Source organism: Fomitiporia mediterranea (assembly GCF_000271605.1).
Source record: "Fomitiporia mediterranea MF3/22 unplaced genomic scaffold FOMMEscaffold_6, whole genome shotgun sequence".
Lineage (NCBI taxonomy): Eukaryota > Fungi > Basidiomycota > Agaricomycetes > Hymenochaetales > Hymenochaetaceae > Fomitiporia > Fomitiporia mediterranea.
This window is the reverse complement of record NW_006760391.1, coordinates 753,441-780,912: the sequence shown is the minus strand read 5'-3', so window position 1 is coordinate 780,912 and position 27,472 is coordinate 753,441. Positions and strand designations below refer to the sequence as shown.

The 27,472-nt window shown below is 47.3% G+C and overlaps 10 protein-coding genes across 10 annotated transcripts; 5 read left to right on the top strand and 5 right to left on the bottom strand.

The window, feature by feature from the left end:
* Positions 1-65: 65 nt before the first annotated feature.
* Positions 66-2,264, top strand: FOMMEDRAFT_146536 (uncharacterized protein; the record flags this gene model as incomplete). The annotated part of the gene is made up of 6 exons (XM_007266282.1): positions 66-206; positions 538-691; positions 744-892; positions 957-1,124; positions 1,179-1,810; positions 1,872-2,264. 5 exons carry the CDS (start codon positions 66-68, stop codon positions 1,782-1,784), a joined length of 1,218 nt encoding a protein of 405 aa, XP_007266344.1. The 3' UTR covers positions 1,785-1,810; positions 1,872-2,264.
* An 891-nt stretch (positions 2,265-3,155) lies between these two features.
* On the top strand, positions 3,156-4,428 carry FOMMEDRAFT_133902 (uncharacterized protein; the record flags this gene model as incomplete). Its single annotated transcript, XM_007266281.1, has 7 exons — positions 3,156-3,221; positions 3,301-3,357; positions 3,439-3,542; positions 3,615-3,783; positions 3,929-4,051; positions 4,149-4,217; positions 4,279-4,428. 7 exons carry the CDS (start codon positions 3,156-3,158, stop codon positions 4,426-4,428), a joined length of 738 nt encoding a protein of 245 aa, XP_007266343.1.
* An 813-nt stretch (positions 4,429-5,241) lies between these two features.
* Positions 5,242-5,478, bottom strand: FOMMEDRAFT_68916 (uncharacterized protein; the record flags this gene model as incomplete). The annotated part of the gene is made up of 1 exon (XM_007266280.1): positions 5,242-5,478. A coding segment is annotated over one exon (237 nt), but the record flags the coding sequence as incomplete, so codon positions are not given.
* Positions 5,479-8,766: 3,288 nt separating this feature from the next.
* Positions 8,767-12,817, top strand: FOMMEDRAFT_107561 (TPR-like protein). The gene is made up of 11 exons (XM_007266279.1): positions 8,767-9,040; positions 9,095-9,199; positions 9,256-9,381; positions 9,434-9,708; positions 9,767-10,172; positions 10,230-10,880; positions 10,939-11,516; positions 11,574-11,866; positions 11,929-12,463; positions 12,515-12,591; positions 12,649-12,817. The coding sequence occupies exons 1-11, from the start codon at positions 8,794-8,796 to the stop codon at positions 12,692-12,694; spliced, it is 3,339 nt and encodes a 1,112-aa protein (XP_007266341.1). The 5' UTR covers positions 8,767-8,793; the 3' UTR covers positions 12,695-12,817.
* Positions 12,818-13,095: 278 nt separating this feature from the next.
* Positions 13,096-14,002, top strand: FOMMEDRAFT_19928 (40s ribosomal protein; the record flags this gene model as incomplete). The annotated part of the gene is made up of 3 exons (XM_007266278.1): positions 13,096-13,268; positions 13,427-13,680; positions 13,774-14,002. The coding sequence occupies 3 exons, from the start codon at positions 13,096-13,098 to the stop codon at positions 13,815-13,817; spliced, it is 471 nt and encodes a 156-aa protein (XP_007266340.1). The 3' UTR covers positions 13,818-14,002.
* A 98-nt stretch (positions 14,003-14,100) lies between these two features.
* Positions 14,101-17,745, bottom strand: FOMMEDRAFT_140557 (uncharacterized protein). The gene is made up of 4 exons (XM_007266277.1): positions 17,041-17,745; positions 16,627-16,879; positions 16,490-16,557; positions 14,101-16,422 (listed from the first exon to the last, which is right to left on the bottom strand). Exons 1-4 carry the CDS (start codon positions 17,348-17,350, stop codon positions 14,501-14,503), a joined length of 2,553 nt encoding a protein of 850 aa, XP_007266339.1. The 5' UTR covers positions 17,351-17,745; the 3' UTR covers positions 14,101-14,500.
* A 101-nt stretch (positions 17,746-17,846) lies between these two features.
* On the bottom strand, positions 17,847-18,088 carry FOMMEDRAFT_155948 (uncharacterized protein; the record flags this gene model as incomplete). Its single annotated transcript, XM_007266276.1, has 2 exons — positions 17,847-17,893; positions 17,959-18,088. The coding sequence occupies 2 exons, from the start codon at positions 18,086-18,088 to the stop codon at positions 17,847-17,849; spliced, it is 177 nt and encodes a 58-aa protein (XP_007266338.1).
* Positions 18,089-18,403: 315 nt separating this feature from the next.
* Positions 18,404-19,261, top strand: FOMMEDRAFT_140556 (uncharacterized protein). The gene is made up of 2 exons (XM_007266275.1): positions 18,404-18,680; positions 18,785-19,261. Exons 1-2 carry the CDS (start codon positions 18,437-18,439, stop codon positions 18,955-18,957), a joined length of 417 nt encoding a protein of 138 aa, XP_007266337.1. The 5' UTR covers positions 18,404-18,436; the 3' UTR covers positions 18,958-19,261.
* Positions 19,262-20,353: 1,092 nt separating this feature from the next.
* FOMMEDRAFT_155946 (kinase-like protein) lies at positions 20,354-21,444 on the bottom strand (the record flags this gene model as incomplete). The annotated part of the gene is made up of 6 exons (XM_007266274.1): positions 20,354-20,489; positions 20,556-20,651; positions 20,709-20,768; positions 20,821-20,939; positions 21,013-21,189; positions 21,307-21,444. 6 exons carry the CDS (start codon positions 21,442-21,444, stop codon positions 20,354-20,356), a joined length of 726 nt encoding a protein of 241 aa, XP_007266336.1.
* Positions 21,445-21,736: 292 nt separating this feature from the next.
* Positions 21,737-26,223, bottom strand: FOMMEDRAFT_107555 (uncharacterized protein; the record flags this gene model as incomplete). The annotated part of the gene is made up of 10 exons (XM_007266273.1): positions 21,737-22,453; positions 22,508-22,519; positions 22,598-22,642; positions 22,710-22,778; positions 22,834-22,944; positions 23,003-23,111; positions 23,178-23,398; positions 23,449-23,703; positions 23,766-25,689; positions 25,739-26,223. The coding sequence occupies 10 exons, from the start codon at positions 26,221-26,223 to the stop codon at positions 22,013-22,015; spliced, it is 3,672 nt and encodes a 1,223-aa protein (XP_007266335.1). The 3' UTR covers positions 21,737-22,012.
* Between the last annotated feature and the right edge of the window lie 1,249 nt (positions 26,224-27,472).

Here is a 27,472-nt window from a genome sequence, read left to right as displayed (position 1 = left end):
TGCGTTTCTTCGATGGTTTATCGTTGGACGGGTTCGCCGAGGTGCCTGGGACTGGTTCGTTCTCAATGTCATCTGCTGCTCTGTCGCTTGCATCTCCGAATCCAGCTTCAAGGAAGGTCCTCTTCCTCCCGAGATTTGTGTACCTCGTCATCGTCAATGGAAATGGTGGATGCGTGATCCAAAACCCAAAATTGTGTAGGGTCCAGGTATGGTTAACGAGCGGCACATGATCGGCTGATCGTCGCTTCACCTCGCTGGCTGCCATTCGCTCGCTTCCTCTCCATCGTCAGCCAGCTCCTTAGCCAGTTACAATTCTCGCAGCGTCAGCTCGCGTACATGTCCTATGATCTATGCCCGCGACGACCTGTACTTACGAGCGAACGACGGAGAAGTAAACGGAAATCCGTGGGACGATAATGACTCTAACATTAATAATGCTGGAGAAACACTCGATGTGAATGGTGTTGGATCCACGACTGCCAGCCCTGTTACTGCCACGACACCACGGTCTCGTCTTGCTTTTCAAAATGGTTTTAGTCGAAGCCCGAAAGCAGCAGTGAGATTTACATCTACGCAGTCTTCTCCGGCGCCTTCGGTGTCGTCTTCTCCCTTACCATCGCCAAAGAGAATCAACGGTCTGAGGAGTCGAAAACCAGGAGCACACCGACGAATATCGACTATAGATGGATCAGTATCTTCACATCCTCTCCAATCTCCTGTGCTGTCCACAACGAGTTCATTAGATGGCGGGATCACTCGACCCTCGTTAAGGAGGCGATTAGGCAGTGAAAGTGATCTCCATGAATCAGAGCAAGGTTCTTCTGAAGGAGATCCGAATTTATTTCGCGAGCAGTCTACTAGGGAAGCGGAGATTATGGTGGTTGTACATGAGGTACGGGAGCAAATTACTATGATATCTACAGTTGTTTGAATTGGTATTGATGTGGCCTTTATAGGTGCTGAAAACAGATTCTATGGCTGGTGTGGCCTTGAAATATGGCATTGCACTTCCGGATCTACGAAAGGCGAATCATCTTTGGGCTTCGGATCCGATTCATCTTCGTAAAGTGCTTTACATCCCTCTTCATTTATCGAGCAAGAAACACTTGTACTATAGTGCAGATGTAAGTCAGATTCTCGTATCTAAGTAAATTTCTCTACTGAATCGTTTTCTTCAGGAACATAGAAAAGACGAAAGAGATGAAACAGATAATGGCGAAGTTCCTGTAGATGCTTCAAGTTCTTCAAATAGCTCTTCCGTTGTCATACAAAGGATACCTGCCTCCCAGTTGGCTTTCTTCCCACCTCCATCTCACCCATCTCCATCGCTTCAATCCGAGCAAATGTCATATTCGCCTGTACGGACTCCCCCACGAATACGCACTGAATCACCCAATTCAGGAGCACTTTCATCCTTACTACATTCCCTTCCCCTCCCGTCACGCGACCTATTTTTCCCTCGCCTCTCAACGGACTCAAGTGAAACCTCGTCCACGACAAACGCAAGCGAAAGCTCCAGTGACATAGACCAAGAGCACGAGATGTCCGTTCTCGGAACTACGGCTTCTTCACCACGAAGACGAAAGCGGACGATATCAGGCCCGCGTTTAAGACAGAATTCACATCGAACCTCTTCTACGTCAATTGAGACATTACGAAAGGGCGTCAAAGGCGGGGCGTATGATATTAATTTGGAACCGATGGTGCCGTTGCAGACCGAGCAGCTTAAACCGTCACCTCAAATGGAACTTCCGAGGACATTGCGGCAAGCTGCTGTGGATTAAGCAGACAACGATCTGTCTGAATTGTGGTGAGCAACGAGCATACGTTGATCGTCTGTATCGACATGATTAATCGAAAATGAATGACAGTCGTCTAGATCCCATCGCGTGTCTACTCGGAACTGTACGTCTGTCACGGTAGATGGTTGTGATATCGTTACAATCATTGATGCCGTCCAAGCCTGCTTTCCATCATAAGAATCTCACGCGTCGACCTCGACACGAATTGGAGTGGTGCGCTTGATACGCCTGATAGCTATGATTTCAATGTATTGCTCACTTGCGTCTTATTTTTGTACCCGAATCGGGGTATTTCTGTTGGAACTTTGGAACTTTGAATTTGTTAATTTGTGTGTATGTTTTATCAGTGTTGACCCTTTGTTAGAGGGATGTGCTTTGCACTTCTGTTCCATTGTTATATATTAGCATTAGCAATATTTCTTATCATGTGTTACTTGGAAGTGTAGGGATACATGTATTTCTAATAATAATCCTGCTTTTGATTCCGAATCGCAAGGGATTTTTTATTTGGGGAGTTCTTGGTGAAAATGTGTCTAGACTTCGGCTTGGCGGCTTCCAAAATTCCCAAGAACTGATCGTCGGAAGCACACAGACTAGACATGTTTGGTAAAAAGACACAAAGGGAGCTATTGCCGTTAACGACCACTTGACCACCTCGGCATGCTCACAACTTCATATGCACTGCTTTGGTATCTTCCGTGGCTACGCACCACTATCTATATTTAAAAATAAATTCTTTTAGGTAAAAACGGTAAACAGGCGGAACTGATGATGCGTTGGGACCCTGGGTAGTAACCCCGGTTGGCTGGTTGGTAACTTGGTATCCACCAGTGGTCCCTGTTGCCGTTACTGTTGCTGTTCAGGGCCCGAATCGCACCTCCACTGCGACAAACACGGCGGGCGAGTACTGCTGTGACTATTGCTGTGGCTCCCTTTCTGATTTCTCGGTTCTTTCTCTCTCTCTTTCTGTTCCACCACCACTACCACCTCCACCGCCCTCTCTCCTCTCCCCTTTATCCGTTTCCTTCCTACCTTCTACCGCTATCTCCTTCCTCCCTTTCGTGTGGGATTACGATACTAGGACTCAGAGGCTGGCCTCACTTGTAACTCGCTGACGCTCTCGATATATCTCGACACTCAAGATCTCCGTCGCTCACTCTTTATAGCGTCAAAGCAAGTGGTTGATCCCGCTGCGTCCTTCCTTTCAAATACGAATTGTGTGCGTCTAGTTTTGTCTCACTTTCCTTTCATTTTTCATCTACAATTTTCTTTTATCTTTTAACGATATTAATAATTGCTTACTTTTTCACTGTTAGTGTATTTTGCGTAAACATCTGAGAACTTAAGTGCAAAATGCAATACCGAGACTTCAATGGCATTGGCGGGCAGGCGCGCCGTGAAGAGGATAAAGTCATTGTAGTATGTCCCTTTCGCGAAATTTTATGTTTTTCTTTTGTCATTTCATATTCTAACGCTGATTAATCATCCTGTCGTTCAGTATCTTTCACCAAAGCAACCGGTACCGGATATAGTACCCTACGAACTCCACGAACACGTACGTACACTCCAGACAACGGTCATGGCGCTTATATGATATTAAATCGTCGGTGTCTATTCTGCATTTGTACATTCTTAGATTTATCCGGATGATTGGACTATGCGCATGACAACCCTGCGGGACACTGCGTTTCGGTATTACCACCCGATGTTTGAGCGTGTGTGGATTATCGTTGCTTCTCTGTACGTCCTTCCTCAACCTAGTTCTGCACGAAAGCTAACTTCGAAATGATTTTTATCGTTATTTTTTGTTAGTGCTGTGATCATCCTCCCCCTCGCGCTGTATCAAGTCATCTTCGACGCGATGTTTACGAATGAACAGCATACGGCGGAACATTACTTCGAAGCTCGGTTTGTGTCGTTTGCGGTGTTTGTAGGGACATTCATCTTTTTCTGGGCGCCGGTGCTTATTTGGAAGGCTATCGTGCGTACTTGGGTCTTGCCCTTTCTTGCTTCGTATCCACGCTAACTAGCTCGTCTGAATGTTTACTTATATGTGTCTGGCCTGTCATCCGACTCGGACTTGTCTGGGACTTGGCCTTGCGGTTTTGACTTTGGGACGAAAATAGGGAAAGAGACGTCTCCGTAACCTCACGTCGGCATGGGAGAGATCCGACCGTGCGTCGAGGCCTCCTAGCGGGTACGTTCCTGTGTGGAAAGCGAAGATGCCGACGGTGTTCAAGTCGACTTGTGTATGTCCTCCTTCCTCTCGTTCAATCACCTACTAACTATACTGTGTTCTTTCGACTCCGGGCTGGGTTTTTGGCTTTGTGTTTGGATATAATGTAGGTCGTGACGATTACAGCTCCTCCCAACGCCAAACCGTCGTTGTTCCATCCCAATGCGTATATGCCATCCGTAAGTACTTTTTAAAAAATTTCTACCTTCTCTCGTGAATCTGAACCTGAATCTTTACCAGTACATAAACCCACCCGCCGACAGTTCAGACGCCTACTTCTACCCGTACGCTCCGGGGAAGGAGGGTCTGCCGCGTATGAGCGTTGCAGGGTCCTTACCGGGGTACCAGGCTACGCCTGGACAACGCGAGTTCATTGATGTTAAGGTCTAGAGTCTTCGTCCTCGTGTATGTTGAAGAGAAGGTGGAAGATTAGAGGTGGATTGTAGGATTGATAAGTGACTGCTAGATGCAGATGAGGTGGAATGGGATGGACTAAGACGACTCGCCACCGAAGTTACGGACTTACTCACTGACTGAAACAACAGCCAACCGACTAACCAACATAACGTACATACTTGATGTGATTGTAGACGATCATGTCCTCTCTTTTTAGCCTCTTATAGTATATAAGCAATACAGTGGTGATAGTATTACTGCTAGAAATACGACGCATATATCAGCTTGGGGCTGTGCCCATCCTTTATCTTCGTCTATCTATATCTGCATCTAAAATAGTGTTTGGTTTGATCAAGGGGAAATTGTAGGTGTGGTATGGATATGCATAGGATTTTTTATGAGAGTGGTCGACATTTGTTCATTTACTTGTGCATTGTGTCACGGCTCGTGTCGGACTCGTACTCATACTACTGTTTCTCGCCTACGTTGTAATATTGGCATAAGGTGGAGCAATGGGACAAGAATGGGTAAAACGATATAATGTGTCTGAGTTTAGAGTTTAGGAGGGATCAAGTAAGTATAGAAGAAGGGAAATAGTAGGACTACATCGTCAAGTCATGGATCTTTATTTACACACAAGACAAGACAATATATACTCATTTCAAGAATGGAAAGAAAACGAAAAGAAAAAAAGGCAAAGAATCAAGAAACAAGCTTCTTCGCAGCGTCCTCCTTCCCTCCTTCAACTGTTCTCTTCCTCTTCACTCCACTCCCCTGTTGACTCTGATTTTGATTTTGTTGCTGGTGAGGATGCTGCTGGACGACAGAAGCGCCTTGACTAGCACCCGTAACGCCCACCACAAGGCCCTTCAACCAACCATTCTCTCTTCTTAGCCCCTCGCACTCGCGTTCGAGGGTGGTTACGCGGGACTCGAGTTCTGCGGCGCGTCGTTCCAAAGCGGCTTCGCGTTCTTTCTTTTTGAGACGGAAACGGGCGGAGGCGGCGGTGTTGCGGCGGCGTTTGTCTTCTTGGGGGGAGAGTGCCGGGCCATTATTATCTTCGCCGTTTGCGGAAGTGGGGGTGTCAGGAGAGTCGTCGTTAATACTCTCACTGATCGAAGTGATAGACTTGCGAGAGGTATTCCGTCCGCGTTTGGGTGGTGCACCTGTTGATGTCTCACTAGTAGACGCGGGAGTAGATTGCTGTTGTTGTTGTTGTTGAGTAGCAGATAAGGCGGTAGGTGCGATGGCAGATGGGATCTGCGGGAAGAACGGCGCGTTTGGAAATGGGTAGGCAGCAAGTAGTTGGGCGAGTGTGGCAGCTTGCGGTGGGGTCGGGACCGTCTGGACCTGCGGCACCAGGAATGGGTCGATACCAAACCCGGCGAGGAAGGACCCGACATCATATTGCGGGTGCTGTGACTGTTGCTGTGAGATTCCCGCCGGCGCTTGTTGTTGCCGCTGTTGTTGGGAGCGGGGAGGATTAGAGACAGCAGTGGGGTTAACGGCATTCACGTGTCCTTCCAGCGATGCGGGTCCTTCTACCTCTCCGTCTTCATCCTTGAGATCATCGCCGACTAGGGGACTCTTCGGATCACCAGCATCCTTGCGAGCAAGTGGGGGCTCGTCTGTCTGGAAGGTGAGGTTCGACCAGAGGTCGAGCTGCGCCGCGAGGTCTGGGAAGGGCGCGTTGGCTAGTAAGGGGTCCTGTGCGTCAGAGTAGTGCTCGGAAGCTGTCTCGGCCTGAACGATATTGAGGCCGTGTAGTGGGGAAGGCGCCATTGCGTGCTCGATTTAGACAATATTTATATATTAGACTCTAAGCTGAGGAGTGACACCACTGAGAGACAGGATTGCGTGTGGGTGACGAGCAGTGCCCGGGGCACGGGATGGATATATGAAGGTGAGGATGACGCGGGTGAAGGCAGGATGTATGCGTGGTGGTTGTGAGGAGATGGAGGATAAAAAGAGAGCAGGGCAGACGCGGGAGTCTTGTGTCATCCCATCAGTCATCCTCGTATGTCTTACAAATCTTCTCCATCTCCGATCATCTCTCCGGTCCGATTCCTGACCTGGCCATGCCACATGCCTTTCTCTCTCTCCCAGAGACCGAATGGCTCTTATCTTAATACATTCACAGTTTCACCACAAAATCAGTTGATATATCTCAAACAAATCCTGGCTCTACAGACAATGGAAATTGGTTTGACTTATTCCTTTGGGCTTCAGACGTTTACCTCTGCCAGAAATAAATGCCGCAGAAAGGCACCAGAAAAGGCCTCTCGGCATCGACCCCGAAGTTACCCAGTTTATCAACATCAAGAACGCACGGCACGGGGTTCTTATCAGCAAACACCATTCATCCGCATTCAATCGTCATATTCAAACATGCGAAGCTGGGAACAGCTTCTTCAACCCCTTTTTGGTTTGTAGCGCCAAGAGGGTGCAATTGAGTGGTTTCTTCCGTCCATCTGGCGATAATTTATATGTTTGTTACGACTATTCAACAAGTATACGCGTTTAACCTGCCGGCGGCCGAGATTTCTTTTATTAGGGTACATGGTGATTATACTGTGATACATCACAGTGCGAACGTTCCTCGAGAGAAGCTGGCCTAAAGATCGTCCGAGGGAACCAATGTCAGGTGGCACGCATCAGGCAACGTTCGTGTTTACGACACAAACCATCACTGCCGTCTCCTCTCCTGTATCCCGTACCTAAGTGTATAAATAACCAATAAATACACAGTTTACCTACCGCAAGTATCACAGCTTTCCTTCTCACCCGTCGTCACTGCCCGGTAGAATGCTGGATCTAGAAGCGAACGTGTGTTCTAGGTAGGTTGATTGGGTGGTCATGTGTACCATGTCTTCTTTGTATTTTACCTTCAGCGAAGCACGGTGAGAAGGGGAACTGTGTAAGACAGGATCCAGAGCATTGACACGCTTAACAGGGTTAAGAATAGATAGGTACCTGTATGGATTTGGACGTCAATGTACATGTAAGTGTTGCAATGTATTGAGTATAAGGACGGTATTTACAATAGGAATACAGTCGGGATTCGGTAAAACCCTTAAGTATAAGTAGACAGCAGGTTTGTATCAGGGCAAGTGGTTATTCGGAATGCAGAACGCTTTTTATGGCTATAGCTCTGTCAGCCTTGTCAGCCTCGGTGAGTGATTTGTCAATTCTATTGTGTAGCAAGGTAATGACTGACTGATACTTGAATCTGTCATCACTTTGTCCTCTCGCTGCACAAAAGCAAGTCTGGGTAGCTAGAGACCAATACGTTTTCGGCAGGGATCTGTCAAACACAGACAAAACATATCAATGAGGGACATACAATACAGTCGCAGGCCAAAGACCAGGAATAACACTGTGGCAAGTGAGAACCAATTACTCCGGGCTAGCTAGCATCTATTGATTAGTGACCAGAGACGTACTAATCTGGAGGACCTGTCAAGTTTATGTATTCTGTATGTTTATCATACATTCAAAGCAGTAGGTATGTCCAAATTTGTATAGAGATAAAGTTTGTTATCTAGCACGTCAGACAAGTAGAGGATTGCACCATCCTAGCACATGACCCCCTTCACTAGATACTTCGAGTGAGCCAGGAACTCGTTTTCATGTTGTTATGATAGAATTGACCAGGAATATTAAGGCTTGATAATATTCTGACATATTGTGTAGGAAAATAAACTGAAAAGAGCATAGTTCACTTGATTAAACTTGAGAAATTCAGAACAAAGGGAAGTTTCTTTATACTGTCAATTGGTAATGTATTATTTCTATATACTAATCTGCTTGTTCTATATTTGCTGCTTGAGCCGACTGGTTCTGCATTTATTCCCAACTGGTAAAACATCGTCAATTCCTGTCTTTGTGTCTTTGACTTGTTTTAGAATTCTTTTGTACAACACTATAACTAACTTGTACAATCCCCCCGCCCCTCTGCTGCCTGTAAGTGTAGTGAGTTTATGTCTCCCTCCGCCTATCTATACCCTCTCTCTAAACTAGATGTTCTCAAAGTCTTTTTTAATAATAATAAATAATAAATAAATAACTCAATTAAGCATACTAATAAATTGTCAATTCCGAAGGAGACTCTCTTTTGAAAGTAAACCCGAAGCCTATATCTCCTAGGCCTTGTCCAGAAACATTATACAGACCAGTGAAGTACATTCATTATCTTTGCTAGTTAGCGTAGATTGTGAAATAATTAGAGAGTTAATTTTAAATCTGCATTGTTTTACGTAAGCGTAGTGAAGATCTGCGCGAGTCGTGAAACAAACATCTGTCTGTCCTAAGTGTCCTTGGCACCAGTGCTGGCGCGTTTCGACTGCTCGAGCCACGACAATGGAAGGCGACGACTATGGAACTCCACCGCCAGCGCCGAATAGGTCAATAGATGTCGAACTTAGCGGGCAGGAGATTGTCGCCATCGATCTCGACACGCTCGACCCAGACCCACAGGATTACATCGACTTGCTTCTGGAGGCGAAGAGCAATGCGACCGTGTCGATGTGGACGCGCCTTGCGTGTGAATACTGTAAGATGGGTCTGTACGAATCTGCAGAGAAGTGTCTTGAAGCTGTCGTCAATGGTGAGTGACATTGTTCTGCACTGTGTTTTTGGACGTGGTATGACTTGTGAGTAGAGGGTGGTTACCCTAAGTCCGCGCTGACACCAGCGGACCAACTTTTGGCCAATATCCAACTTGCGCGTGCGAGGAAGGCGCCGAAAATAATTCTGGAAAATGCTCGTACGTTATCAATCATGACTTTTGAGCTTCGTGTGTTTTATTTATTCTGTACTTAGGCCAGGATAATTTGACGAAGGAACACCCTAAGGAATTTTATCATAACAAAGCTGCTCGGCAGTTGAATCTCGGTCAGATCGACTTCAGTGATTCTAAATACAGGTTTAATACTATTCTTATTCGAGGTGAGTATTATCGTCCCTGTTTCGTGTGTTCATGACTTCATCCCAAGTTTAGGCATCTTTCACCTCGCGAAAGGCGACCTTGACGATGCCATGAAGGCTTTTACGCTTGTGATCAACCAAAAACCGACCAATATTGTGGCTTTGCTTGGTAAAGCGCGTATTGCGTATGCACGCAAGCAGTACCCGCAGGCGCTTCGAACGTTCCAGCGAGTGCTTGAGTTGAAGCCTGACGCACTACCTGATCCAAGAATTGGAATTGGGTTGTGCTTCTGGGCTATGGACCAGAAGGTAAAAGCGAAGGCATGTTGGCAGAGGAGCTTGGAAGTGGTGAGCACGCTTCAACCTTGTTAGTACTTGCTCATGTTTAACCTGTGAGTCACTGTAGCATCCTTCGAATTGGTCAGCGTGCCTCCTTTTGGGACTCGAAGCCATCAACAGTAGTAAAAATCCTGATGATGACGATACTGAAAGGACGGAGAGCTTCATTCGAGGCACCAAGTTCTGCGAGCGTGCTTTCAAATTGAACAACCGAAACGCGGCTGCAGCAAACGTTCTCTTCGATTTATTTTTACAAAGAGGCGACAAGAAGGTGTCCTTGAAGCTTGCTGAGCGAACGATTCAGTTCGCCGAGACTCTGGCGTTGTTCAGTGCGGGTCATATACATGCTGGTCGGCTTGCTCAGATGGAAGGATCATCGGCAGGAGCGATGCGACACTTTAACGCAGCGCTAAAAGGAAACCCGAAGAATGTGCTTGCAGCTATCGGTCTCGCCCAGACTCAGATCAAAACCGGTTTGTTACTACTAGTTCTGCACCTTTTTACAACAGATAATTGACATATATCTGCAGATGAGATGCCGGCAGCCATCCACACGCTCGACACATTGATGCAACCACCAAATCCTCAGCGTTGTCTAGAAGCCACCGTTTTGCTCGCATCACTCAGAGCGTACCCGCGACCGGGTTTCTCTTCTGCAGACGCTGCGCAAGAACGACAAAAAGCTCGTGATTTGTACGAGCAGGTTTTGAAGGCGATGGACCTGTTTGATCCAGCGGGGTTGAATGGAAGCGGTACCCGGACGCGCTCAAAGGACGAGGCTTACACACATCGTAAAGCGATCTCAAACTTTGGGGATGATGTTGAGTTATTGGTTGAGGCTGCGCGTTTATGGCAGGACGAGAACCGGCCGCGAATGCGTCGATTACTTGAAGAGGCTGTTCGCGTCGTGCAGGAGCGAGTACAAGCAGGAGGATCACCAGAACCTCGATTACTCAATAACTTAGCGGTACTGAAACATAATGCCGGCGAACTCGCTGAAGCTCGGACGATGTACGAGATTGCATTGACTGAGGCGAGCTCTATGGAGGGTGCTGTAGGTGAGGGTATGGCGACGACGGTTCTGTATAATCTTGCGCGAGTGTATGAGGATCAGGGCGAGACGATTATTGCCAAAGATGCGTATGATAAGCTGCTAGGCCGGCATCCGGAGTACAATGATGGTAAACTCGTCTTATCAGTGCATAACCGAAAAACTGTTAACAACGATTGATTATGCAGCCAAGGTCCGGCAAGCACAGCTACAGGTATCACTAAGCCGATACGACGATGCACACGAATGGCTCAAATCGGCTTTATCATCCCAAAAATCAAACCTTAACTTACGTTCTGCACTGTCGCACTTCTTGATTTCACGTCAACAAATCAAATTAGCGCGGGACTTCACAACGACAACGCTTAAGGAAGGTGCGAGTCATGACGTATACAGCCTCTGTGCAGCTGCCTGGACTTTCTTCAACACCGCTCGAGAGAATCGTGATCCTTCACCTGCTGGTGCGGCTGACCGACGAAAACACTTCATACGTGCCGCTGAGATATACGAACGTGCTTTGCAATTTGACCCGAAGTGCGCTATCGCTGCGCAAGGTCTTGCAATTATCGTTGCGGAAGATGCGTTGGGTCCGGTAAAGGCGCCTGGCGTGGTTATCCAGGATGATGCGATGCGGCGAGTGCAAGGTGCCCGGGAAGCGTTGGATATTTTTGCGAAAGTGAGGGAGAGCATGAATGACTCGAGCGTCTATGTGAATATGGGCCATTGTTATTTCGTAAGGGATGAATTTGATAGGGCGATCGAGAGCGTGAGTTCATTTTTTCAGTCGCCTTTGCGAGTTCCTGTCTGATGTATATGACTGCAGTACGAGACAGCCGCGAAACGCGCCTCGGCGTCTGGGCCGGATGTTACTATCATTCATTGTCTGTGTCGAGCGTGGTACTCGAAAGCTCTTAAGGACCAGTCGTTTGTAGCACTGAAAAGTGCACTCTCGTTCGCGCAACGGGCACTGCATCTCGCTCCGCAGGAGAAGGCCAGCATGTATAACTTGGCGATGATTGAGCAGAAGGCAGCTGAGATGCTTCTTGGTACTTCACCGGCGAAAAGGTCACTTGCGGACTTGAAGCGCGTGGTTGAACATGGAGCACATGCTCAACAGTACGTTCCCACTATGCTAAACTGGATGTTGCTGAAGAGCTAATTCGGCTTACTGCATACAGATTGTTCGCATCACTTGCAGCAGACAAGTCACCCAACGTTCCATATAGCCGCGAAATCGCAGACCAGCGACGAAAGTATGGCGAAAGCATCCTACGTCGCGCAGATGAGCAAGTCACCGCACAAGAACAACATGAAGCGGCACAAGAAGCCCGACTAGCCGAGGCCCGCCAAAAACGTTTGGACGAAAAGCGCAAAGCAGCTGAAGCTGCAGAGTTGCGTGCAGCGCAGATTGAGGAAAATGCGAAGAAGCTCGCTGAGGAGCGGAAGAAGGCTCGTGAGGAGGTGTTGGAGTGGACGAAGAACTTGAATGAGAGCGATGAGGATGAGAAGGGGAAGAAGTCGAGGAAGGCGAAGAGGCAGAAGGTGGAGAGTATTGTAGATAGTGGGGATGATGCTCCGGCGAATGGAGAAGGGAAGAAGAAGAGGAAGGGTAAGTTGAAGAAGGAGAGAGAGGCGAACGGAGGTGAGGGTGCTGGTAGTGATGAAGAGGATGAAGCTCTCTTTAGTGGCGAGGATGAGGACCGGCCTAAGAAGGTATGTTTTCACTGGTCTATTCTGGATGTCCAATTTCTGACTTTCACGTAGCGAGTACAAAAGAAGCGTGTTGTGCGCGACGATGATGACGAAGAGGTCGCCGCATCTGCGCCCCGCAAAAAACAATTGTGAGTGTCTCTACGTCGTTGAATCTCGCAAACTTCTAACTTCTAGTTATCATGTAGTAAAAGCAAGGAGACAATTTCTGACTCTGACGAGGAATTATCATAGTCATAGTATTGTATCCTGCCCTGTCTGTACATATCATCGCATATCCGCCCTTGCATTTTGCATTCTTGTGTATTGTAGCTCTAGAGCGTTGTACTCGTACTCATAATCTTTGCAATCCGCTCGACTTCTAAAATGAATTATCAATCAGTCGTTGGACATGAGGGGAATCGAATGTGTGACAGCACAGCCACCGGAAGTTTCCAGCCCAGAGTGCAAGACGTGGGTCGAGTGCCGTTGACGACGCCTTGTACGACCACCAGCAAGCCAAAGTGAGTCCTAATCCACCCCTTACACATTTCCAGGCCTTTCTATCCCCTTCATACTACCAACAAGCACCATACCGGCTGTCTTTCAAGCTCTCTGTCGCATTTTATCGGTTGGATTACTGAGACTGTCAACAGATGTCGCTCGTCCTACCAGAACAGCACCAGCAATTTCAGCATATCTTGCGTTTGCTCAACACGAACGTCGATGGGAAGAGGAAGATTATGTATGCGCTGACGGAGATTAAGGGTGTTGGACGAAGGTACTCGAATATTGTGTGTAAGAAGGCGGATGTTGATTTGAGTAAACGGTGAGTGGTATTTTTGTGTATTGGGGTCTTTGTGAGTCGGTTCTGATATGTTTTACTGTTTTCTCTTTATTCTCGTGTTTTATCCTGTCGATTCTATTTGAATCTTGGAAAACTTCAATTTCGATTTCGATTGGACGACAATGATGCCGATAACCCAGTGCGGGTGACCTCAACTCAGACGAACTCGAGCGGATCGTCACCATCATCCAGAACCCCACGCAATACAAAATCCCCGTCTGGTTCCTTAACAGACAAAAAGACATCAACGACGGGAAGAACTACCAGATTCTCTCTAACAACGTCGACTCGAAGTTGCGTGACGACTTGGAGAGATTGAAGAAGATCCGTGCGCATCGTGGACTTAGACATTTCTGGGGATTGAGAGTGAGGGGTCAGCATACGAAGACTACTGGTATGTACTTGATTTTAGTTCCTCGTCTCCTCGAGCTATTGTGCCCGTAAGTTTGGTTTGGGCAGGAAACTTACGCTTTCTCTTTTTTCTTAGGTCGTCGCGGGAAGACGGTCGGTGTATCAAAGAAGCGTGGTTAAACTTTTCTGCGTCGCTTCGTCTCGTATTGCCCTATCTACCTACGCAATTCACATGTATACGCCTCATACATATGTCCCACCTATGCGTTATAATACGTGTATGCGTGATTTCATGTCAAGTGTGACTGTATAGATAGATTCGATGTGATGAGGACGACAGAGCTCAGCTCTTCTCACTTCTTACGATTTTCAAACAATCGCCAACTTCACACCGTAAATCCTTGAATCGACATTCAGTGAATAGAGACATTGCGTGGTACTACTACCCAAAGGCAACAAACGGTGAGTTGCACGTAACATTAAACACAAACAGGTCGAAATAAACAGAATGAGTGACAAGTTCACAACTACCTGTGGAAAAAAAAGGTGAGTGAGAGTGGTGCACACAAGAAGAAAATATGCAAGGATCAAGATCGATAATGAACAGACAATGAAAGTGAAAGCAAGTAAGAACCACAGAAGTACCAAGCAACCAACACACTTGAGTGACGACAGCTACAGAAGTAAACACACACGCACACACAAAAATCATGCCAAAAACTCAGAAGGCAGAAAGTTGGAAAGGTAAACGACAAAATAGGGGGCAGTTGAAAGCCCTCAGACCAAATCACAGAATAATAAAATAAAAAATAATAATCCATCCCTCCCTTCTCTTTTTACACACACCAATCATATTCTCATAATCAAACCCCATTCCTAACACTACTCCTTACACTCTGACGCTGATGCTGATAAGGCGGTGGAGGCGAGATCGTACCCGTACCCATCCCTCTCGCTGCTGCAGCAGCTCGTATACTCGAAGACGAAGTCCAGGTCTGGCTACTCGACCCGCCTGCTGAGTTTGGAGTCACGATGTTATCAGCATTTGCATTTGCGCTTGGATGAGTTTTGGAGGGAAGGTTGGGGGAAAGGGATAAGGTGTTTGGGACAGGTGGAACCGGGAGTGGGCGGGTGGAGGCGTCTTGGGATTGAGAGGGCTTGCGTCTGGGTGCTACTGAAGAGGGTAAAGGTAAAGGCAAGGAAGGGGAGGAGGGAGTGAACATGTTAACGAGTTGACGATGCCATCGGACGTCTGAGGTCGTTGTTACTGAGCGGATATCAGCGTCTGCATCGACGTCTGCTGCCACACCTGTTTGCTCTGCCGAAGCGGGTGCTTCTTCGGCCGTGACGGCCAGTAAGGGGTCGACTGCTATGCACGGGACGGTGGCTGGAGGAACTGTGTTGATTGGTCTATCCTTTTCGTAGACAGGATAAGGGTTCGGGTTCGGATTCGGGACTGCCTCGGTCAACGCACGATCAAAGGAGAACGACCGTGACCGTGCTTGTTCCTGTGTTGGATGGTACGGTTGAACAGTCGGCTGAGTACGAGAAGGTCGCGGAGGAAGAGCTCTTCCTCTTCCTACTACCCTCTCTTGTTGATTGTGGTTGTGATTTCGTTCTCTCCGCGCCCGTTGTCTCTCCCTCTCCCTGTCATGTTTGTGTCCCCTCTCCCTCTCTCGTTCTCTATGACTCCGATTCTTCCGCCCTGTCAGACGCGCTAGGTTGTCCTCTGTCAAGGCAGATGCTGCTGCTGACATAGTCACACTCCCTTCGTCTTCGGTCGTTGGACTCACTGCGTTGTTTAACCCTGGAGTGGGTGTGTATAAGGGTGTGGGGCTAAACGGCGACACTCCTGTTCCTGCTCGTCTTGTTCTTGTTCGGTGGTGCTGTCGAGTCCCAGCGGGATGGTTAGGGTGATGATGGTCAGCCTCTGGGTGTTGGTGTCGAGGCGAACGGGGTGAACGACTCCCTCCAAACAATGATGTCAACCGAGCCTTTTCAGAGCGAACGTTGTTCCATGCGTTTCGTTCTATTACACTTGCGTTCGCGTTCAGGTTACTTCTCCCGCTACCATCTCGACTACCCACGCTGGAACCAAAACCAAGTAACCCGAGGTACTTCGCCCGTATCGCACTTGGTGTGTCTGGAGTTGTAGGGCTTGTGCTTTCATCAAGCATTCCTCTCATCCCTCTTGTCCCCCCTCGATCTGCCCCGGCCGTAGCTAGACCGTACATGTTGAGAGCACTGAGGTTGTTGTTGAACGTGGGTGTTTCAGGAGAATGCGTGTTCGCCGATGTGCCTCCTGTTAAAGGAGGAGGAGGGAAAGTAAGGTAAGTCGTCGCCGTACCCCCTTCTCCTCTCCATGCACTTTCTCCTTCCATCCCGCCATGACCATGTCTTGCGACCCAATCGGCATTCGTAAGCCCTACGCTACTCCCCATGTCCGCCGACTCCATCACCCCCATCTCACTCCTCGTCCCACCAGCCCCAGCTTGACTTCGCCCAGATCGGCCGAAGAAGAAGGGTTGTATGGCTCTTTCGGCTTCTTCTACTTCTTCTCGTTTCCGTTTTGCTAGGCAGTAGAGCCAGAGGAGGACGATGCATGCAATACCTGCGAGTGAACCGATGACGCCGCCTACTATTGCACCTGCCTTTGATGAGGAAGAAGTGCGAGTGGAAGAATCGGTGGAGTTGGAGGAACCGGAGGACGGGACGGAGAGCGATGTAGGGACTATTGTTGCACTTGACGTGAAGGGTGATGTGGTGAACGTGAAACTTGAAGCTGCTGTTGAGTTGAATAAATATGCAGTGAGATGGTCGTTGTGTGGAACAAGTCAGTTTGGAGGACGTACAAGTGGGAGAAGTCGGTGAAGTAGTCAATACAGGCGGTATCGTAGTCGTCACATCGTCGTCTTCCGTACTTTCACGACAGAACAAATTAATTAACCGTTAATACCTTATCCCTTCCGTGAACAGAAGACAGACTCACGTGTACACGATCCTATCCAGAAGCACAAGCGCCTTATCTCCACTCCTCCCAGACACAATAGTAATATTATGTTGACCCTGGCTCAACCCAGTCGACGAGAACACAAGTTGATTGTATGCATATGACGAGTCCCCGTTGGGTGCTTGTTCGAAGGTACCGACGGTGTTGCCATCAATGAGGAAGGCCATGTCTGTGTTCCCGTTGGGACCGGATTCGGAGCGCGTAAGGATGCAGTAGATGTATACCGCTGAGCCTACATCGTCGTCGAGAATAAAAATAAGAATTTGAATTTCGGGTGGGGGAAGTGCGGGAAGCGCATCGCATAGGAGGATCAAAGTATCGATCAACAAGTCAAATCAGTGAGTGCCTTGACTTTTTTAACGCAGACAGCTCAAGCGGAGCGGAACGACGTACCATTAAAGAGAGCAGTCGCAGAGATGAGCGTACCCGGATAGGCATTGCTTGACCCACCAACGGGATTGTACGTCGCATCGTGCCACGACCCGTCAATCGTCTGATTCTTATCCGGTTGCGCGGTGCAATTTCTGCAGTTTTGACCGAGTTGCCACGCCGCAGGAGGGGAGTAGATGATTTGTGCACCGGTGTTGGTATCGCCATAGGTATCGTCGATGGTTACGTTGGTTAGCCCGTGAACTGCACGGGGTGAAAGAAGAAAGTGAAGGGAGGAGAAAAGAAGGAGGAGGAAAGAGGAAAGAATGTGCATCGTAACAGAGAGCCAAGAAAGGAGGGTATGGATATGTAGAATGTCCGTGTGGCAGGTATCGTACACGCCTGATGAACTCTTCCTAGGAGGACATCCGAGTGGCCACCGCAAGCCGTCGAGCGCAGGCGACGTGGACCAAAGTCCAAGAAGAGAGCAGCTGGATGAACAAGCTCAAGCGGAGGTCAAACAGAGACAAGCTGAAGGAAGCAGTCTTCTAGCTAGTGCTGGCTCGGGAAACCCAGGGGCGAGTTCGACGACAGAAGGAAGAAAGGACGAGAGAAGCCAGGAACATTCGACCGAGAACGCATTAGTCCTCCGTAATTTCTCTTTCAAGACTGTGTAGAATTGCGGCACCACCGCTGTACGAAACCGGTTGTCCATAGGGAGCAATTTCTCGTTTCTCCCGATCACACATCAATTTCCAGAAATCCGAAAGAGGGGAAGAGCTGCAAGTGGAATTCTCCCTGGTTGATTCGGGTAAGATTTTTCCAGGTATTTACTGAGTTTGTAAGGTGGAAGGAGATGTGTTTGGGTTTGTCGGAGCTAGAGACGAAAGAGGGAAAGACGAGCTACAGGGGCTGATCGGCGAGTGACCATCCCCATCATACCGTGTGGGTCATCGCTCTCCGCATCTCCGTCGGAATGATGAGTCGTCGTAGACGCAATAAAGCGTGGTAATCGTGCAGACACAGTGTCAGATGAGCGAGCGGAACATACGGGAAGAGGACCGTCGGACATGAAAGCCGCGTTTCATTTGCGTGTTGTTATGTCAGAGTCTAATTTGCTATTCTCCTCATTTGCACGCTTTGTCCACGTTTATTGGGGAAGATTATAAGAGGAAGACAGGTTGATTGATTCGGAGGCGATTACCTCAATCACTCCACTCCTCCACTCTTCTTCCTTCGTCTCTCTGACGCCTCAAACGTATCGACGTCCAGACGCCAGCCCACAGTTCCCGCATCCCTGCGATCGCTCGATCCTGTCTGCCTGACTTGACACCCCTGCACTGCAATTCAGATGCAAACAACTCCCGGCGCATCACGTCCCTCTCGTCTCCAATCAAATAATTACAAACAATCTTCCACTATGCCTCCTACCAGACAATCTTCAAAGCCGAAGCCAGCGCCCAAACGTTCGGCGAGCGCTCCTACGCCTCCCGCGAAACGTAGCGGGCCGGGGTCGACTCCTAGAAGGAGTGCGACGCAGAACTATTATTCGTCTGGGTCGGGTGGTGCGAGGCAGGCACAGGTGCAGAGATCTCGCTCGACACCACACCAGCGTGCTTCAGGCTCAGGCTCAGGCTCGAAGCCGAGTTCGAGGTCTGCTTCTCGTAAGTCCCACTCCAATGACTTGATCATTTCGATCGGCCCTGCTAAATTCTAAATCTAAAAATTCAATTTTATTTGTTTTTGGAAATTATATTCATTTATCTAGATCACCGTTCCGCCCAGCCTCCACCACGAACAACTCAACACGTCCACCGCTCGCAACAGAGGACTTCATCTGGTCGGCCCGTTTATGTCGTGTGTAATCGGCAACATGTCGATGATGGGTTTTATGCGAAATGTCAGCGAGTCTTGAGGCGGTTCGTCAAATGGGACCAATAGTCAATACTCGGTGATCGCTGGTCGATCAATCGTGGTATTGAACGACGACGAGTCGCGATTAATCGGATGTCGTCGTCTGCGTGTCGAACGGGGGCCGACGTTCGCGCTTTACGAAATAGCATGTCTTCCACGAATAACGAACAACTAGGCGAAGAAATTACGATTGGTGCAGTGCAAGCCCCCTTGATTCCCAACTTGCTGTCCTTATCTCCACGTACATAGATATATCATACCCTATATCTCCTTCTCTCATTTAAATTATAGATCTATCAACATCTCCCGATCATATTTTATTCCATCTCCTCCCTACGCTCTCTCTCCGTCCTCATGTTCCTTCACTCTACATACTCGGGTGGATCTGTATCGACGATATTGAATGGTTTTTGTTTACATATATCTGGATGTACGAACGAACAAACACCCCTGCCTCGTGTACTCTTATAGATAGGCCTAGATTGTATAGTCTCGGACAAATGCTTGCATGTTTTTTAGAATGTATAGTTTCAGGTAAATGTATGATCAAGTCAGAATGTAAGCTACGCTGCGGCTCTGCAATCTGAACGGTCATGGATTTGTTATTCTCGATTCCCCTCCTTTGAGTTACCTATAGACTGACCGTATCCCATTTTCTCCCTTGTCCATATGTCTGCATTCCCTCATGCTGTATGCGTTGTTGGGGTCTGTATGACTGTATCGAATAGTTTTACGTGTATCTGGATGTGGATGTATACCTAATCCCTTGTCATTGTGAAGAATGAACTGTCATTAATTAATGTATTCAATGCCGTATGATATCAAGCTGTAACTACACTACATTAATGGCTTGTTAGACCGTTGATCTTATCTCCTTAGCAGCTACTTTTTCCCATGCTTCCCATGTTTGTTACTGGTAGTTGGCCTGTCTGGGGCTACACTTGCATTCAGCGCCTTTCTTGGGTGAAATTCAGTATCTGTGTCCATTCCTTCAAACCACTTTTATTGCAAAAAGATACTTTTATATAAGGTTGCCATTCAGTATCACCAAAAAGAAAGCTTACATCTTGCTGTAGGGCTTGCCTTGCAGACAATCTAGCTCCAGGATCAGTTTCAAGACATTTTTGAATAAAAATTCTTCCTACACAACATTATAATTGAATATAGATATTATGAATATTCTATATTGAAGGAGTCTGCCTACCAGCATTAGATATATTCCTTGGGAGATGCTTTCTTAGTACTTGTTCTATCGTCTCATTTGTAATGACACTCTCAACAAATTCCCATGTAATATGTTCAATCTTGACATTTGAAATGTTGATTTTATTAATGTGAGCAATCGACTGATAGATGTTGTGACCAGTCAAAAGTGCGTATGTAACAGCACTAAGGAAACAAGTGCTTGGTGAATTTAAATTACTCAAATGCGTCGTTGCTCATACCCGACGGACCACATGTCTGACTTTGTCGTGCACTGTCCCTTGAACTGTTCTGGAGCTATGTAACCTAGAGTTCCTCTAATTTTCTTCTCTTCAGTTCCGTCGAGTTTAGCAGCACTAAGTGATTTATCATCTATGTATCAACAACAATAACTCGGACTTTATTATATAATGATAGCATACCTGCCAAAGTCGCCTGCTACAAGTACATCATTCTCAATAATTCTGCTTGAAGCTGCAGCCTGTCTCCTCCTCACCCGAATTAGCAGGTTCTCTGGCCTAAAAACAATTATTTAGAAGGCATCTGATCCAGGACGTACAGCAAAGAAAACACACTTCAGGTCACCATGCAAGGCGTTGCGTGAGTGCATATAATGTGATGCTTTAAGGAGTTGTCTAATCATCAACAATCAGATGATGCTGTCTCCATAAATTCTCCGAGGTGTACCTAACGTAGTCCTTGGTTTCCCCTTCCGTATACTGCCTTGCACTTAAATCACCCTTCTCAGCCATTTCACATATAATTATCACACTTTCTATGTTTATAAAAGCACCGTAGCATTTGAGCTAACCGCAGTGATCAGCATCGACGAGCTACTGTAAGAGACGTGTATATGGTACTGGTGATAAAGTAACGTACAATGTGAGGATGGCTTAGTTCTCGCATGAGTCGAGCTTCTGTTCTAGCTCTCTCAACGATTTCGTAGTCCTTTCTCTCGTCTTCTGAGGTGATCATAATTCGTGGTCTCTTTGCTACCTTTGCCACAAAAGATACGGCTACCCCTTCCTCGTTCTGAATATCTGCACGGATCAAAGACTGTCATTGGAATGGTGGCCGTTCAGAATGACGTATATGTGTCGAGTAGTATGTGCGAAACAGAATTAGTAACAGTTATGCTGTATAGGGGTATATATATGCTCTGTATTTACATACCCATACTTCACTAAAAGTACCTCCGCCAATTTTATCCCCAACAGTTAATTGCTGTATAGGCAGGGACCATTTGGGATGAAGTGCCGGAGCATTGGTTGAATACAGGTCGAGTGGGTCAAGGTTATAATACGTGTGCATGTTTTCTTTATTCCTTTCTTTCTGTAATGATGGGTGAAGGGAATGCGCAAGAATGGTTTGTAGTCTACTTAGCATTACAGCACGTCAACATCACATCTGTGATGGGCAAAGTTGTGGCACTAAATTGAATTAAAGTGCATTGTGAGATGAGGATTTGCATGCGAGTGCGAATTCAAATTTCAATTTCAAATGAAAGAACGACTGTATGACAAGTACGAAATAATGTACAGCGCAGCCTCGATTTTGCATTTCTGTTTGCATTGAGGAACTCGATAGTGAAGGACGAAAGGAAGGAGTGGTAAGGAAGAAGGGCGAATGGCCAGAAAGAGATGGATGCAAAGAACGTCGGCAGAAGGGACGGCGGAAGTGACGGGGGCGCGGTATAAGAGACAGCGGAAAGCAAACATGAATTGATGGCAGATGATAAGGACGGTAAGACGTTCTCAAAATCAGAAGAAAGGAAATAAACAATTCCGACATCTACATATTGTACGAAATCCGATAGAGCAGCTTTAAGGAGAGCATAAAGAAATGGAGAGTAACTGGGAAATGCGATATAAGGAAGGAATTAGAAAACATCAGAAGAATATGGACAATCCGCAGCTAAGTGTCCGTGACTTTCACAGTCTTCACAGAATAAATCCGTCTCTACGGGTTCTCGTCCTCCTCTCTGTCCTCCTCCCGAGGAAGTCGATTTAGTTGAAGGAAGTGTCTCAGTGCCTGACCCATCTTTGAGTAAGGGGCACGAAAAGATATCGTGCCCTGGTCCTTCACAAATCTCACATACACCGTCTGTCTCGCCTTCCGAGTTTGCCACTGCGGTTGATGACGAGTCTCGGATTGAATATGCGTTGGGATTTGAATTGGACCCATTTGCGTCGAGGCTTACGGTAGCCGTGCTGCTTGTTGCAGAGTGACGTGATTGCGAGTGGGGAGGCTCGATGCTTGATTTGGAGGGTCGTTTAGAGGCTTGGTGTCGGAAACGCTCGATCTCGCGTTCAAGTTCGTCCTGCGTGAATATGAGTAAATACATCTTGCTATGTGTATATTTGAATAAATGTACCTCGCGATAAATCTATCGTCGTATTACAAGAAGAGTTTTAAAAATGCCTTATTAGCAGAAATAAACGTGTGACAGTGGTCAATATCGTACCTTTGCTTCTACAAGACTCTCGAGCTCGCTCACTTCCTTATTGAGCTGCAAAAAGTACGCGACGCATTCAGTTTAACCACTCCATCCAGTCCTTATAAATATGGATACGAACCTCATGAATAGTTCGTGCGGTCTTCTTCTCTACCTCAGCAAGCTGTTTGCGTAGACGTTCAACTTCGGCCTGTATGATCAAGGATATCGATAAGTCATCTTACTTGGTGACGTTTGACACTTACATTGGTTTGGGAGTCGCTATTCGTCTTCGATTGATCGCCTTCACCAGAAGACAATGCTCGTTCTTCGGCGAGTATATCTTGTTCGACATTCTCTTCTAGTACTTTGAGTTCCTGTGCATTACAGCATAAAGTCAGAGGTCGGCCCGTGAGTCCGCAAATTGTGAATTACCTGTCGAAGGGCATCGGTCTCCTGTGACAGCATCTTGTTCTCAGACTCGAGCATCTTGGCCCGACCTGATAAGGTTGAGATCTCTTTCTGGAGTTCTTGAACGATATGCCTGGGAAGATGAAATAAAACAGAGTCAATAACGATCACGATCTGGTAAGAAACGAGTCCACTGTACTTTAGGCCTTTAATCTCTTCTTTATAACTTGATTCTTGTTTAGATGGAGTGGTGGTAGCTGGAGATGAGGTCGCGTCCTGCAAAATTGGCCGATCCCGGTTGAGTGTCTTACGAGAAGCTTCAAGTTCGGACGCCTTCTCGTCTAATGCTCGACGCAACTCGGCAGTCACCGCCCTTTCACGTTCGAGTTTTGACTCTAGATCGGAACGACTGTGCTCCAGCTGCGGGGAGATCAGTAAATGTGCCAACAAATTGATGTGTTTCTACATACCTCGGCCTTCTCAGCATCGAGATCCTCTACGGCCTGCTTGAGACTTGAGAGCGAGTTCGATGTATTAAGCGCGTCCTGTTTGGCAGCATCGAGGTCTTGTACTGCTTCCTTTCGTGCAGAACGAGTCACTTCAAGGAGATCTTTTAGTTGGGCTACCTCTTCACTGTGTCGCTCGCGCTCGATCGATAGAATACGAGAGGATTCCTCGCTCCGTGATCGTTCCGATGAATTGCGAGCCTGTATGTTCTCTAGTGACTTTGTAGCCATTCAGCAGTAAGTTTGGCGTCTTAAGTATCCAGACGGTTAAATTCACGTACTGCAATTTCTGCTCTCAGCCCTTCAATCTCTGCTTGTGCGTTCTCGAGCGTAATAGTGTTCTCTCTTAGGGCCTCTTCGGCCTCCTCGGCCTTCACGCGAGCAGATGATTCGCTCTTGACCAACCTCTCAACCTCGCCTCTTGTCTCCACGAGTTCTGCACGGAGGGCTGCTTCGTGTTCCTTGTGCCTTTGGATTCTCGCACGTGCGTTGGATTCCTCTCGCTCGAGGTTACCGCGTGCTTCTTCGAGCATATCTTCAAGGCTCGTAATTCTCTTCTGCAAATGCACCGCCTGCTCACGTAGAGCTTCGTTATCAATTCGCATAGCTTCCGCAGATTCGTGCTTGACACTATTCTGGCTCTTTGACAGGCTTGTGCGTCGTTTCAGTTGCTCTTCTAGTCTGTCGACCAGATCTTCCAACTGGTACCGTCTTGAATCCGCAGCAGCGAGTCGCTCTTCGTACAATGCAATAGTTTCTTGGCCGGCATGCCTCAGTTCATCGATCTGAGCTGTGAGGTCCTTCCGGACGTCATCTAATTCCGAGCTGGCTTTCTTCACGCGTCCTTCCAAAAGGTTGATCTCTGCGTCTTTGGCCTGTATAATACCTTCGTTCTGGCCTGCCTCGTTAGACTTGGCTTCAATTGCATCCTTGAGGCTGGTGATTAAAGATTGTGATTCGTCTAGCTTGGATTGCAAGTCATTCAAGCGACTTTCATCTTCTGCGCGTTGGGCTTGTAGAGCTGTTGTTGATGTTTGCACGGACCGTTCCAGTGACTCGATTTTGGAGTTACGCTCGTCCATTGTTCGCTCAGATGATTTCAGTTGAGACTCGAGATCCTTGATTCTGTCTAGGGCCTGCTCTCTTTCGGACGTGATTGTCTCGATACCGCCTGCCTTTGATTGCGAAGATTGAGACGCCTCTAGCTCTGACTTGAGCTGTAAATTCTCTCGTTCGAGGCTGTCCACTCGCTCTTGTAACGCCTGTAACGATGCATCCAACTTCGGGTGACCAAAAACGGAGTCTTCCTCCATTCCATGTGTGTTGGAAGCGCGGGACGGTGATTCGGAGCGTTGTGGTCTACTTGCTAACATGCTCTGGATCTTGTCCTTCAAAGCCTTGCTGTTGTTTTGGATGCTGACCAGACTTTCAATCCCTTCATCGTCGACAGCAGTCTCGTTGCTCGTAGTACTGAATGTAGGAGTAACGGGTTTATCGTTGAGTGAAATACTTCGTTGACCTGCGCCACCACCACTGGTCGGTGACGGGGGCGGAGGCATAGCAACAGCAGATGGTATACGAGCTCTTGGTGTTGTGAGCGATGGCCTTCCAGAGCCGAAGCCCTTCGGCGTGCCCATTCCGAAGCTAAGACGCGTGGCTGGTTTGGGAGTGCCTCCGATCGGTGTTCCTCCTGACGAGTTTCTCGAATCGGAGCGTGAAGGACTTGGAGGACCACGACGACGTGTCGGACTTCCAAGACCAATACTTTTTCGAGATGGGCTTCCAGGAGCTAATGTTTTCTGCGATCGGGCAGACAGTTGCTGGGCTGTCATACCGACATACTTACTTGCTCGGCTGCCTGCGGTGATCTTGCTCATTGCGGTCGCAGAAGGAGTGTTCGTAGCCGAAGTAGGGTTGAATAATGACGGTCTCGGAGCTATGCGTGTCATACCCGAAGACAGTTCAAGGCTCGACGAAGGAGTTACTCGTCCATTGCTCTTTGCTGGTGTAACACGTCCATTCTGAATTGTAGAAGTAGTGCGACCGGCTAACGAAGGTGTAATCCGACCCGGACCAGGAAGAGAAGCCCTCGATGAAGCAACGGACGAAGATCTTGAGTGTGTCCCTCTCATTACTGTCGGTGCAGATAGCTTGTTATATGCAACGAAGACCCCACATTTGTCTGGGCACGAGAAATATTGCTTTCTGCATGCGAATGAGCGTCAGAATCGCACATGTTGCAAAATTCACTTACTTTCCGGCCCAACCATTATTCTTTCCTAGTCCTACAAAACCTCCACACAGCTCTACACCAGCCCATATGCCAGGCTTCCCTTCAATCTCTCCAACATAACGGAGTTTTCCTTCAAAGCCTAAACTTTCAATCCTAACGTCGTCACCCTCGGCAAAGGCACCGTGCTTGCGCAAGTGTGCATCGGATTGTCGACTCTCCGAATGTCTCGGCGTGGGTTTTCCGAACTGACTACTAGGTGTCCTTGGACGTGAAACTATGTTGGAGCCTGAGGCAGAGGAAGGAGGGCGCGGAGCAGGGTTGTTCGCAGAAACAGAACGACCTGTATATCGAGCGGGATCATTCGATTTCATGGCATCTTGGAACGCTCTATTTGACGTCTCAAAGTCCGTTGGAAGAGGTTCCTGCGTCGAAGCTGAAGAAGAATAGGAGCGTAACCGTCCAGGCGTTGGAATACCAGTCGACCGTGCCTTCGTCGCAGCTGACATGGCAATGGCGGCCTTTGTGTGCGATGTGAGTACTCTCGGTGGCTAAAGACTTGTTGAATGTGTGATTTCAGGCTGCCTGGGATGCTTGAACGCGGTGTGCACGACGACACAAGGACAAGTTGTTGTGAGCCTGAATACCTGAACGCGACGCGTGTGGTAATTCAGTGTTCACATTCGAACCCAAATTAGGAAACGTCTCGTGACCTTTCCTCGCTTGCAAAACTCTAAATCATCCTCTTCCATTTCACTTGAAGCGATTCAACTGACAGGCAGTAGGTGTCTTCAATTCATTGGCAGGGGGAGTTGCAGGACGACACAAAGATTTTGGGGTGGCTCGGCAAAGTGACACGTACCTTAATAGTTACCAAAAGTAGCAGAAATCTGTGCAAGTCTGTACAAGTGACAAAACCCACTTGTTGGACTTGTAAAGCTGTAGAGTTTGAAAAGAAATATATTATTTGTTAGCTTGAACCAATGTAAATCCTTGAGAAGCATGATATATACAAAGAAGCACAGTCATGTGATCACATAGAAAGTATGTGATGAGTATACATTGAGTGTGAATTGAGTGAAATTCTTGTATCTTACACTCTCCATTCTTCTTAATACATGGCTGGGTCATCTTATTATAGTCAAAAATATGCTATGAGCATGAGGGCTCTATCCATCTTCTACATATTGTACAATGAGACTGAATTTGACTTACTGCTTAGCCTTCTTCTTGTACACAAAGCTTATTAACTACTCCTTCACACTTGTCCTTCTATTTATAATCTATACAATGTATCCTACTCTGAAGATTTCCTTAATAATCTGTTATTTAGTACCTTGGAATATATATTTAAGGTGTTCTTTAGGTGTGTATGAAGGTTATGAATCATATACATACTACTACATTCTAATCCACAACTCTTTTAGGGTTGATTGTACATTATTTAAGACTCTCTGTAATCTAATAAAGGACAATAAAGTATTTATAAAGACTAGTAAACAAGCTCAACAGTCTCACTAGGAGCAACTCACTATATTTCTCCTATAGTATAGTAGTACAACAAGTATTAAGACTGTTAAGCAGGCTTTAGTAGTAGAGAGTATAGTACCTCTCTGTACTATTACTGTGTTTGTACTGTATTTTACTAGCTAAGGTCTTGTTTTCTTGCCTGGCCTGCTAGTGAATATTGTTTAGAGTTGAAGAGACATTTCCAGGCAGAAGGCTTTCCTGAGTGTATTAGTATAGTAGACAGTTCTC